Source organism: Nomascus leucogenys, chromosome 1a (assembly GCF_006542625.1).
Source record: "Nomascus leucogenys isolate Asia chromosome 1a, Asia_NLE_v1, whole genome shotgun sequence".
NCBI lineage: Eukaryota > Metazoa > Chordata > Mammalia > Primates > Hylobatidae > Nomascus > Nomascus leucogenys.
The window spans coordinates 25,519,834-25,534,013 of record NC_044381.1 but is presented as its reverse complement, the minus strand read 5'-3'; the positions used below and the strand labels follow the sequence as shown (position 1 = coordinate 25,534,013).

Here is a 14,180-nt window from a genome sequence, read left to right as displayed (position 1 = left end):
TGAAATGTGATTCGGGAGAAATTAAGTAGCTTTTAAATTACTCTTTTATAAATTCATCAGTGGCTTAAAGGGATTGCTAAATATTTTCAACTATATGGTAACTTATAATTGACATTATATTGATATATTGGTATTATACTGATATTATATATTATAATGATAACACTCTCCTGTAGTGTTATTCAAAAGTGTGAAGATGGGCAAGGCATGGTGGCTCACGCCTGTAATCCCAGCACTTTGAGAGGCCAAGGTGGGTGGATCACCTGAGGTCAGTAGTTAGTGACCAACCTGGCCAACATGGTGAAACCCTGTCTCTACTAAAAATGAAAAAATTAGCCAGGTGTGTTGGTGTGCACCTGTAGTCCCAGCTACTTGGGAGGCTGAGGCAGGACAATTGCTTGAACCCAGGAGGCAGAGGTTGCAGTGAGCCAAGATCATGCCATTGCATTCCAGCCTGGGCGGCAGGGCGAGACTCCATCTCGAAAAAAAAAAAAAAAAGTGTGAAGATTCATAGAGGTATCTGGACAGATCCTTAATGATTCACAAATGTCTAGTGGGCCTGGGAAAATGTCTTACTGGCCACTATGAAAACACTTTCCCAATGTACTCACACAGGTTTCCTAAGAGCAACAAATGAGAGGAGCTGTTTTGGGGACAAGGTAGAGGCACTGGCTCAGTCCCAGCCTCCCTCAGGAGACATGGGGCCAGAAACACAGGAGCCGCCTTAGCTGGGCTGCACTCCGGCCTTACACCCCTACAGCCCCTGAACTGAGCTCTTTCCTTGGAGATTCTCTGCCTCAGCCTATCACTAACTCCCCTACTCACTCAAGAGGGATCCCTCAGCAGAAACCAATGCCCTACAGTTTAGACTGGTCTGCCTTCACCTTCCTGAGTAAAGGTTAATCTCTATCACCTACTACCTTCCAAGAGAACAACCCTGATTAAAAACAACTTAGTTTAGCCTACTGGGTTTCTCCCAAGTAAGCGAAGGGATAAGTGCAACTGAGAACCATTTCAGTGCCATCTCCTAATGAGGGTCCTGAGGCACAGGAATCAACAGGCTTGAGACAAGTCAGGAGAAAGCAGAAAATGAGCTCCCGACTAACAACTGCCAAAGACAAGAATCAGGATGTACAACCACCTCATTTTCTTTAGAGCTCCACTAAGATGATCCTAATCTGTCTAATTTACCCACCAGCTTACGAGGCACATCCAGCAGAAGTCAAGGGACTACATGGGCCATATAAAACCACACCAAGTTGGAAGAAAGGACATCTGGACTTAACTGTATCTTCTCTACTAGGAGTAGCTACATGAATCCCCCACAAGGTCAACTGCCCTCCTCCTGACAGAATCCACTGAGTACTGAGGGATGCAGGAAACCATTATCATTATTTCACACCGACCCCTACTATTTCCAATCCTATCCCCACCTATCTGCTGCAAAAGAATCAGACCTTCCATGAATCACCAGAGTCTAAACAGCTTTAAAAAGGCTTCCTTGGCCAGACACAGTGGCTCAAGCCTGTAATCCCAGCACTTTGGGAGGCCAAGGCAGGTGGATCACGACGTCAGGAGATCGAGACCATCCTGGCTAACACAGTGAAACCCCATCTCTACTAAAAATACAAAAAAAAATTAGCCGGGCGTGGTGGCGGGCACCTGTAGTCCCAGCTACTCGGGAGGCTGAGGCAGGAGAATGGCGTGAACCTGGGAGACGGAGCTTGCAGTGAGCCGAGATCGCGCCACTGCACTCCAGCCTGGGCGACAGAGTGAGACTCCATTTCAAAAAAAAAAAAAGAAAAAGGCCTTCCTTTTGGGAGGCCGAGGTGGGTGGATCACTTGAGGTCAGGAGTTCAAGACCAGCCTGGCCAACATGGTAAAACCCTGTCTCTTACTAAAAACACAAAAATTAGCCGGGCATGGTAGTGCGTACATGACCGTAATTCCAGCTACTTGGGAGGCACAGGAATTGCTTGAACCCGGGAGGTGAAGGTTGCAGTGAGCCGAGATCACACCACTGCACTCCAGCCTGGGTAAGAGTAAGACTCTGTGTCAAAACAAAAACAAAAACAAAAAAACTTCCTAAAGGGAACATTACTCAGCAATAAAAAAGAACAAACTTGATACATACAACATCTTGGATGAGCTTCAAGAGAATTATGCTACGCAACAAAAAGCCAATCTCAAAAGGCCGCATGCTCCATGACTGGATTTACGTATTATTCTCAAAATGATTTTATAGCTAGGGAGAACTGATTAGTGGTTGCTAAGAGTTAGGGAAATCTTGAAGGAGAGGGTAGAGGGTGGGTGTGGCTGTTAAGGGGTGGCACGAGGAAGCCTGCAATGCAACAGTTATGTACTGAGTGTGTTGATAGCTGACATGAAGCTACATAGAGGATGAAATCTGAAGGTAAGTGTATTATAGCAATGCCAGTTTCCTGGTTTTATTGTATTATAGTTATGCAAGATGACAACACTGGAGGAGGTGGGGTGAAGAGTATATGGGTCTTCCCTGTATATGTCTTTGCAACTCCCTGTGAATCTATAATTATTACCTCAAAATTTCAAACAAAAGACAAAAAAACCTTTCTTCTACTACCTGATCTGGGGCTGCTCAGACTGTGTGCCTTTGATACAGTTGCAGAGAGCATGCTGCTACTATTCAAAACCAGTACAGAAGGGCTCTGCATTGACTTCCAGTATAGAAGAATGACCCAAAGAAAATGAGCCCTCTGGATGTGAAGGCTGAGGCTGAGCCCTAGAGGACAACACTTGGAAGGTCTATCATCCCATGAAAGGCTCTATCCACTTGCCTAGATCCCAGATGGCTCCTTCCTAAAATCCCATACCTGATACATGTTGGTTCCTCCTTTTTCCCATCCTCCTTTTAAAATGTATTATCTGCAAAGAGCTAGAGGACAGAAGATCTCACTTCTTACCCCAAAGATATATGGCCCCTAATTTCCCACCTTCCCCGCTCCACTGAACTCACAGGACTTATATCCATACCCATTCTGACCTGCTTTCCCCAGCTGTTCCATTCATGCCATGGATTCATCTCATGCTTCATCCTCAGAGAAATGCACTAAGAATGATCTCTCTCCTAATATTTACAACCCCTTCCACTCTACCAGTTCTTTCCCTGGAGCATATAAACAAGGCTTCTCCATCTTAAAAAATTAAACAAAACTGCTCTATACCTCCTTCCCAGCTAAGTTCCATAAGCAAACTTGGGAAAGAGCAGTCTATACCTGCTTTCTCTACTTCCTCGTTCCCAATAATTTCTCAACACACTGCAATCTAATGGGCTTCTGGTACACCAATTAAATGAACTGCTCTTGCAGTTGCTAAATCCAATTTCACTCTTAGAAAATTTCTGCAGCAATCTGACATTGCTGACCACTACTACTTTCTCAAAATGTTCTCTTTCCTTGGTTTTCCTCTTACCTTCCTCATAGCCCATTCTCATTTTCCTTTGTCAACCATTGTTTTTTGCTCACCCTTAAAGGCTTAAGATATCCACAGGGCGCACCTCCAGACATCCTCTCTGTACCTTACATACGTTCTTTATGTTGATGCTTCTCAAAACTCAAGATCCAACCCAGACCTCTCATCTGATTCCTGGACCTACACAGCAACTGCCCACTTTTTAACTTCACCCCATCTCTCCTGAACTGCATACCTACATAGTCAACAGCCTACTGGATGCCTCTACTTACAACAGTCACCTCAAACTCAACACGTAAACAGGTGAATTAGTTTCCCTACCAAATCTGCTCTTCTATTTCCTGTCTTGGTGAATCCACCATCACTCACTAATTTCCAAAGCTAGAAACATGAGTCATGCTAGATTTCCTCCTCCTATATCCAATTAATCACCAACTAACCCCTTAAGACCTTATAAATCTGTCCCTCCTGTTTACCTCCACTGAAACTGTCTACAGTTCAGGGCTTTGTAACTTCTCATCCAGTTTACTCTAGAAGCTTTTGTCTCAAAGGTTTACATCCTGTAAAGCTTCAATCTTTTCTCCACAAAGCAGCCGAAAAGCCTGTTCTAGAATGAAATCTGATGATTCCACTTCTCTTATATCCTTAATCAAAATAATAAACATATCTATCACTCCCAAAAATTTCCTTGCACCTCTATGTATGTCCTCCCTAGAGCTCCACCCCAATCCACAGGCAACCATTAATCTTACTGTCACTACAGATTAGTCTGCATTTCCTAGAACTTTAAATAAATGAAATCGTACCATTTGGGCTTTTTGTCTGAATTTTTTCACTCAGCATACTTTTTTGTTGTTGCTTTTTTGACCCAGGCCGGAGTGCAGTGGTGCAATCTTGGCTCACTGCAACCTCTGTCTCCCGAGTTCAAGCGATTCACGTGCCTCAGCCTCCCAAGTAGCTGGGATTATACGTGTGTGCCACACACACAATTCGTTTTTGTATTTTTAGTAGACATGGGGTTTCACCACGTTGGCCAGGCTGGTTTCAAACTCCTGACCTCAGGTAATCCGCCCGCCTCGGCCTCCCAAAGTGCTGGGATTACAGGCGCGAGCCACCCACTGCACCTGGCCAACATATTTGAGTCATCCGTGTTGGTACATGTACCATTAGTCCATTTTTTTAATGCTGCATAATATTCCACTGCATGAATATACCACAATTTATATTTCAAAAGAAATATACTTATTTTACGAAGATTCAAATAGGGCAGGCACAGTGGCTCGTGCCTGTAATCCCAGCATTTTGGGAGGCTGAGGAGGGAAGATCACTTGAGCCCAGGTGTTCAAGACCAGCCTAGGCAACGTGGTGAAACTCCTACAAAAAATATAAAAATTAGCCGAGTATAGTGGCTCATGCCTGTAGCCCCAGCTACTCAGGAGACTAAAGTGGGAGGAATGATTGAGCCTAGGAGATCAAGCCTGCAGTGAGACATGATTGTGCCACTTTAATCCAGCCTGGGTGACAGAGCAAGATCCTGTCTCAAAAAAAAAAAAAAAAAAAAAAAAATCAAATATTATTCTAAATCAAGTTCAAGTAATGTCCTAGGCAGGTTTTATATAAAAGAACAAAGTAGAGGCAAAGGAAAAAAGCCAAGTTAAATCTCAACTTACAAGCCTAAAACTGGGAGAATATTTCCTGACTTATGACTGTCTTGAGGTTAATAAAAGGCAGGTCATAAAACGTGTCATCAAGTTGTTAGGTGGATAAGAGCTCTGCTGAACATCCCCCACAAAAATTGAAAACCCTTCTTCCAGAAGCCAAATTAAACACATACACAGAGATCCTATAAAACAGAAGTTGGCAAATTTTTCTGTAAAGGACTAGAGAGTAAGTATTTTAGGCTCTGCAGAACATATAATCTCTGCCACAGCTACACAATTCTGTTTGTCCTTGAAACCCCAAAACAGCTAGAGAAAATATGTAAATGAGTAGACATAGGTATGTTCCACTAAAACTTCATTTACCAAAGTGTTGGGAAAAGGGCTTGTGGGGTGCCTGTATAAACTGGACACAAAAATATAGGACAATAAGTTGTGGAAAGCCACAAGAGGCCTCTGAGTAGGAAAGCCTCCGAATTGCCATCACGTTCCCATACTCAGAGCGAGACCTGCTCCTTATCTGTAAACACTGTGTTCAAGGAGACAGACACTCCTTTGAAACATTGGAATGTGGACAGACGTGCAGGCTCCTAGTTAAGCCCGCTCCCACTAGCTACTCTCCAATAAGTTAAAAATATGCTGTTTGAGCACAAAGGAGATTCATTTAAACCGCTATTGCTATAGATTACGCCTATGACGTACTGCCTCCCTTTCACTGTTTTCGCCCTGAACATCTGCTTTTTAGATCTAAGTGATTATACTCAATAAATAGTGTGGAGACCAGAGCTTGGTGCCTTTTGCAGCCTCCATTATGCAACTGGCCCCAACTCCCACCTTTATGAACCCTTAACCTGTCTCTTCTCATTCCTTTGTCGCCACCGGACTTCAAGTACCCTGTGGGTGGTGTTGAGGCTGGTCCCCAACACAACAGGAGGTGGCTGAATTTGGCCCTGGGCCATAGTTCACCTATCTTTCCTCAAAAATAATACAATATGGGAATATGTCAATAATTATAAAACTGGGCATGGTGGTGTACACCTGTAGTCTCAGCTACTCCAGAGGCTAAAGCAGGAGAACTGCTTGAGCCCAGGAGTTCAAGATCAGCCTGGATAACATGGTGAGACCTCATTTCTTAAAAATAAATAAATAAATAACATAAATTTAAAAATTATATAGAAAGTTGAGGAGTTACAGTTTCCATGTTATAGTGGAAACTTTCCTTCAGTTGATCAGAAGCAGTGGTTATAAATTACTCTGCCACTGGGGGATTATTCTCTCAAGTTCCTTAACCTTTGATCTTGTTTCCTCATGTGTAAAATGCGGATAATTTCTTCAATCTATCTCACACGGTCACTGTGAGGAACAAATGACATTAAGACAGACGAAGTGCTTTATAAATTATAAACATGCTGTAAACCTCAATTATAAAACATAAAGTATCATTCACCATGAATTGTACCTAAAATCCTGAGCACTTTCCTCCCACCCTCTGCATTACATGCCATTCTTCTGCAAAAATGACACTATTTATCAAAGCTCTGGCAAACCCTATCTTTTATCTTCTAATGCAGCTGCATCAATGAAGGTCATTTCATGCAAACAGATGCTGAAACTAGGTCATTCATCTCTCTTCTTTTTCAAAACGATATTCTTACTTTGCCCACTCAGGGTGATTTGCTAGAGTTTCATTAATCAAATTACTTGTGACTTCAATCATATGTACACTCTCTTGATGTACCTGTATTACAGATAAAGAAAGAGAAGAATCTCAGTAAAAAATAAACCCAATTTAACATTTATTTTTCTACTCTATTATTGGAACAATGCTTTGAGAGCCAAATAAATATACACCTTTGCTTTAATTAATTTAGAAACATGCACCACAGAGTTACTATACATTATATCTAATGATACACACTACGGGAAATAAAAAGTACATGCTAGCTCCCTGTTCAACACATTACTTAAGAAAAAAATACATAAATAGATATGTTCAAATACTTGACACATATATGTACATACATTTCATTTGCATGAATATATCGTATAAATGTGTTTGTATATCTATGTAAGCAATACCAGCACTTTGTGAGCTAACAGGTTTATCATGCAATGTGAGACAAACAGGCAAATAAGGAACTAAGGTTTTTTTTTTCTTTTTTTTTTTTCAGCCAGATTCTCGCTCTGTCACCCAGGCTTGCTGGAGTGCAGTGGCGCAATCTCAGCTCGATATAACCTTCACCCCACCCAGGTTTAAGTGATTCTCGTGCCTCAGTCTCCTGAGTAGCTGGGATTACAGGCACTCACAACCACGCCTGTCTAATTTTGTATTTTTAGTAGAAACAAGGTTTTGCCATGTTGGCCAGGCTGGTCTTGAACTCCTGACCTCAAGGGATCTACCCACCTTGGCCTCCCAAAGTGCTAGGCTTACAGGTGTGAGCCACTGCACCCAGACGCAACTAAGTAAGGTTTCTGAGTAAAAAAAGCCAACAGAAGCTGCACCTCTGAATTTACCTTGCCCAATAACCAACAAAATGAGGGGGATAAAATGGGAATTAACCAGTTGAAAAAAATTTTTTTCACCCAGGACATCCAAACAAGGAAAGAAACACAATCTGATACAATTTGGAACTCAACCATCAGGTAAAGAAACAAAACATTCTGGAGCACAACAGAGAGGCGTAACAGCTCACTCCTAAACTGACCCTATCACCCAGGAGCCACACAGATGACAAATATATTATGATTCACCGGTAACAGGGAGAAAAGAAGCCACATCGTTACCCTTTTCTAATGACAGAGGGAAATAAAGTGTAATGACGGAGAAAAGGATAAATCAGAGGAAAGAGATCAAAGTCCCCCACCCACACCCACCCCTCATCTCTGTCCCTTTCTGCAGGGAAAGTTCCACAGTATGCAAGGAATTGAGTGAGACAGTACAAAGACTGATGGTATTTTTCCATGGGCATGGGTATGAGATTAACCAAGTAGCAAAATCACTAGGGCAAGTCACCAACCCAGAACAGAACAGAGTCTAGATATCCTAACAAAGATACATAGCCACCTAAGCCATCAAGTGATACCACTTCCAATTCTATCGGGCCCCAGGAAAGTAGGAAGAACACAAAATACAAACTGCACCAAGACAGGGAAAACAAACTGATTTCAGACACAATGAGGAGATAATCAACTCAGGCGCAATGCCTGAAAAACAGCCAGAATGAGTAAGGCCTGACACGTTCTTGTGAGGACTTAGGCTAGCATTTTGTGGGATAAGGAAAAAGAGAGGGCTGTAAGCTAAGGGACATAATCTTACTTAGATGTTTAAAGTAAGTTTGGATGCTGTGTTGAAAATAGACTAAATGAGGCTAAGGAACAATTCAAGAGAGAACGGGGATGGCTTTGAGCAGGGCAGTAGCGGTACTGAAAAAGAAGTGACTGGATTTGAGACCTATCTTACATTAACCAACTGTTGGAGGTTAAACGGGTTTTACATTCCCAAAATAAACCTCACATAGACATATTTTCCTTTTTACATATTGCAGGATTTAATCTGTTAATGTTTTGTTAAGGATTTTTGTGTCTATTTATAAGGGATACTGGTCTGCAGTTTCCCTTCTGTGAATGCCTTTCACTTTGGTATCTGGGCAATACTAGCCTCATAAAATGAGCTGACAAGTGTTACTTCTTTGCTAACTGAACAACACTGTGTAGAACAGGCAGTATTTGTTCACTACATGTTTGATAAAACTCATCAGTGAGATCATCTGGGCCTGAGTGCTTCTTGGTAGGAGGATTTTCAAACACTAATTCAATTTCTTGTCCTCATAGTGGGCTACAATTTTTCCGTTTCTTCTTGAATCTGTTCCATTCCTTCTCTAGAAGGAATTTCTCCATTTAATGTTATCAAACTTGATGGCATAAAGTTGTTCACAATATTCCCTTATCCTTTTAAGATCCGTGAGATATGCAGAGATGTTTCCTCTTTTGTACTTGATATTGGTAATTTGTATCTTCTTTCCTTTTTTCTTCACCAGTCTGGCTAAAAATTTGTCAATTTTATTGATATTTTTCAAAGAACCAGCTTTTGAGTTTATTAATATTTTTACTATTGTTTCTCCTTTTCAAATTTCCTTGATTTGCACCTGATCCTTATTATTTCCTTCCTTTCATTTACTTTGGATTTAATTTGCTATTATTTGCTAGCTTCTGAAGGTGGAAACTTAGGTCACTGATTTTCCTTTTTCAAATAAAGGCATTTAATGACATCAACTTCCAACAAGACACTGCTTCAGCTGCATCCCACGAATTTTGATATGCAGTGGCTTCATTTTCTTCCATTTTAAAATCTTCTAATTTCCTTTGAAATTTATTCGATTCACAGGTTTAGAAGTATGTTGCTTAAAAGACTTGGAACCAACCCAAATGTCCAACAATGATAGACTGGATTAAGAAAATGTGGCACATATACATCATGGAATACTATGCAGCCATAAAAAATGATGAGTTCATGTCCTTTGTAGGGACATGGATGAAGCTGGAAACCATCATTCTCAGCAAACTATCGCAAGGACAAAAAAACATCACGTTCTCACTCATAGGTGGGAACTGAACAATGAGAACACATGGACACAGGAAGGGGAACATCACACACCAGGACCTGTTGTGGGGTGGGGGGAGGGGGGAGGGATAGCATTAGGAGATATACCTAATGTAAATGACGAGTTAATGGGTGCAGCACACCAACATGGCACATGTATACATATGTAACAAACCTGCACATTGTGCACATGTACCCTAAAACTTAAAGTATAATAAAAAAAAGTTAAAGTTCTTATTTTAAAATTATTAAAGGCTTCAACTAATGTTATATACAACCCCCCGACACACACAAAAAAGAGAAGTATGTTGCTTAATTTCTAAATATTTGGACATTTCCTAAATTTCTGTTACTGATTTTTAATTTCTGTGTCAGGAAATGCTTTTTTTGTTTGAGACAGTGATCTCACTCTGTCACCCAGCCTGGAGTGCAGGGGAACAATCACGGCTCACTACAGTCTCCACCTCCAAGGCTCAAGCAATCTTCCCACCTCAGCTTCCTAAGTAGCTGGGACTACAGGAATGCACCACGATGCCCAGCGAATTTTTTAAATTGTTTTTGTAGAGCCAGGGTCTCCTTATGCTGCCCAGGCTGGTCTCAAACTCTTGGGCTCAAGCAATCCTCCTGCCTCAGCCTCCCAGGTAGCTGAGATTACAGGTATGTGCCACTGTGCCTTGCCTAATACTTCTAAATTTATTGAACATATTGTTTATTCTGGTGAGTATTCCATGTTTTCTTGAAAAGAACATAATTTCTAATTGTTAATTAGGTCAAGTTGACTGACCGCATTTTTTGGCGTGTTTCGTTTTTGTTTTCTTTTGAGACAAAGTCTTGCTCTGTCACCCAGGCTGACATGCAGTGGCACGATCACAGCTCACTGCAGCCTCAACCTCCCAGGATCAAGCAATCCTCCCACCTCAGCCTCTCAAGTAGCTGGGACAACAGGCTTAAGCCACCATGCCCAGCTAATTTTTTCTATTCTTTGTAGAGATGGGGTTTTGTCATGTTGCCTAGGTTGGTCTTAAAACTCCTGGAGTCAAGGGATCCACCCACCTCATCTTCCCGAAGTCCTGAGATTACAGGCATAAGCCACCACACCCAGCCAACTGACAGGGTTTTAAAAGGCTTCTAAATATCCTTATTATTTTCTAACTACTTATTCCCTCAATTATTGCAAGGAGTATTGAATCCTGAACTATAATCATAGATTTATTTCTCCTTTTAATTCTGAATGTTTGATTTCATGTATTTTAGAGCTCCGCTGTTGGGAGCATATACATTTATAACTGTTATCTTATGGTGATATTAACTCTTATCCATATGAAAAGTCCTTAATTTGCCTCTAGCAATATTTCTTTTTGACAATCTATTTTGTCTGATAATATATAATCAACTGCACATATTTTCTGTGGACAGTTTGCACAGTGTATGTTTTTTAATATTTTTACTATCAACCTTCCTGTGATTTTGAATTTAAAGTGTGTGTCTAACAGATACCAAAAGCAAGTTGGAACTTGCTTTTTATATTCAGTCTGACAATGTCTGCTTTTTGACTGTTTAGTTGCTTCTCATGTAACCTAAGTATTGTCATGACCAGGGTTAGGTCTGCTGTTTTGCTACTTGCTTTCTATTTGTCCCGTCTCTATTGGTCCTCTGTTCTTCCTGGACTGCCTTTTGTGTTCAGCAAATTTTAGTATACCATTTTAGTTCCTCTAATCCTTAGGCTATTTATTACCTGCGTTTAACGTATCTAAATCTTATCTCATCTTTTAATTTATCATAATCTACTTCAAGTTAATATTGACTTAAATCCAGGAAAATATTTTAAGAACTTCATAGCAGTACAATTCCACTTGCCAGCCCTCTTCTTTGTGCTATGGTTTTATACATACATAGCTCATCTATATATGTTATAAAGGCCACAACAGTGTTTCTATTTTTCTTTAGTCATATTTGTTTAAATAAATTACAAGAAGACGGGAAAATATAACCCACATATTTTCCAAGTGCTTTCATTCCTTTCTTTGGATCCAGATTATTTCTGGAGTCATTTATCTTCACCCTGAAGGAATTCTGTTAGCATTCCATATAAGTGTAGGTCTGCTATCAACAAATTCAGTATCTGTTTATCTAGAAATGTTTTCATTTTGCCTTTACTTTGAAAGAACAGTTTCAGGGACTATAAAAGTATTGTTTGACCGAGATTTCTCCCTATGACTTTAAATATGTCACTCCAATGTCTTTTAGTCTTTGCTGTTTATTAAGAGAATTAAGTCACTAACTGTATTGTTTCCCTGTTTGTGATGTGTAATTTTTCTCTTGCTTCCTTTCAGATTTTCTTTTTATCTTTGTCTTTCGGCAGTTTGACTATGACGTAACTAGGCATGGTTTTGTGTTTGTGTATGCTTATTCTACTGAAGGTTTGTTGAACTTCTTGGATCTGTTAATGTTTTTCACCAAACACAGGAAAGTTTTTAGCAGTATTTCTTCAAATAATTTTTTCTACCTTTTTCTCTTCCTCTTCTCATCTTCTGGGACGCCTATTACATGTCTGCTAGAGTGTCTGATATTGTCCCACAGGTGTCTGAGGCTCTGCTCATCTCCAATTGGACTTGACACCAAAAGCACAGGCAAGAAATGCAAAAATAGACAAATGAAGCTACATTAAACCTAAACACATCTGTGCACTGAAGAATACTTCCTTCAAGAAAAGTTGCAGGTTTTACTGCCCGTGCAAGAATGCCACCTGTTTTTACCTGCAAAGAAAAAGTACCTGTTTTTACCAGCTACAGTAGCAGCTTTTCATCAACGAAAGATCTCCTAGTTGCCTACCTGGTCATTTTCTAATGCTTTTAAATGGTGTGTTTAATAATTTCATGCTGTTTTATTCTTGATTTCTGTGGAAAGGAATTACCTGACTTCCTCACCCTGCTATTATCCCAGGACATATTAGTAAGGTGGAGCCAAAAAGGATTTTCTGGCAAACTGGATGTGGATACAAAACAAAGACAGTAGTCAAAGATGATCCTGAGACTTTCCATTTGAGCAAGCAGAAGAATGGAGTTGTCACTGAAGACTATGAGAAGAACAGACAAGCAGAGGAAGGTCTGGAATTCAGTCTCTGACGTTACAGTTGAGATGTCTATTAAACATTCAAGTAGATACTGTCGTGGATGTTTCAGAGAATGACACCTTTATTAGCTGGGAGAATGAATTAGATAACGAATAAGGTTCCCTCAAAAGCTCAGTTTGGATGAATTCTACACCCAGAAATAAATGGTTCAGTAATACTTGTTATCAAAGTTCAGAGAAGCAAAAGCTCACTGAAGCAGGGGATGAACAAAGAAAAAGGACTTAAAAGATAAAACTGAGGTGGCCAGGCAAAAGATGCTATGCAAAGGGACAAAGAAGGAAAAGTAGAATAAAGTGTAGAAGAGAGGAGAAAGGAAAAAAAAAGACCATACTAATGAAAGCTTTCTCTAATGAAAGAACTGGAATGTAAGATTGCACAGTAGCAGGTTTAAGCAAAATATGACAAAAACAAAGCCTCTAAATAAGTCTGCACAGTATATATACGTGACTATACATAATTAATATCCAAAGAACAGATAGGAACTATACAAAGACTGGAACAGAAGTACTACAAGAGGAGGTTTTTAGAAGCAAGTAAGATAGCTTGAGGGTGTACTGAAGCTGAGACTAAGAACAGGACTTCCAAGCAGAGATGCCACTTAAGAAATAATGCAGTTCTTTAGCAAATTGGTTAATCAGATTATCAATTATAGTTACCAACATGTCTCTATGGGACTAAAGGAATAAAAAAAATTTTGTATCCATGATTTCACATAAGCTTCACCAACTCCTTGAAAACAACATACCAAAATCTGGGTTGTGGAGTTCAATACGGTTCAGATAAAACAAAGATTAAAATGTACTATAAAAGTGAGGGGGGAAATCTTGTCAGACTTGATAAGCCTAAAAAAAATAGTAAGAGATATCACTATAAAGATAACATTTTAGGTGTGCTTTAGAGAATAATTTTCTTTGATGAGATGAAAATGGGGAAAGGAAGTGTAAGCTGGAAGGACCTGGAAAGCGAGAAATAAAGGTGCTATGGTAGATATCAGCAGAAGGATCAATGAGACAAGGATGGAAGGTGCTAACCAGCAAATTCTGATCTAGTGAAGAATACTAACTAGATTAGAATTCATGAGACCAGATCCTAATTCTCCTATTAAAAAAAAAAAAAAGCGCCACTTGTTCTTCATTATCTCATTTTTTTCATTTGTATTTACTCCCAAGGGTTTTGATAAAATAAAAATGCATGTAGAAGAGGTCTGAAAAGAAAATATACCTGGCAAATTCATGGCAAAATTAGTAATATACAAATCATAAATCCTTTAGCTATTGTACGTACTTTTAAGTTAACATTTTCCATGCTGCTTCTGCTAGCTTTTTATCCAGCCTACAAT

General features: G+C 40.0%; 1 protein-coding gene across 3 annotated transcripts in view; it reads right to left on the bottom strand.

Moving 5' to 3' along the window:
* The window catches only part of TMEM245 (transmembrane protein 245), a 106,472-nt gene that overhangs the window by 51,859 nt on the left and 40,433 nt on the right, over nucleotides 1-14,180 (bottom strand). For all 3 annotated transcript variants that reach the window (XM_003260335.4, XM_030824061.1, XM_030824123.1), the window contains one exon: nucleotides 6,764-6,846. In XM_003260335.4, coding sequence (XP_003260383.2) covers nucleotides 6,764-6,846 — 83 coding nt within the window. The remainder of the gene's footprint in view (nucleotides 1-6,763; nucleotides 6,847-14,180) is intronic.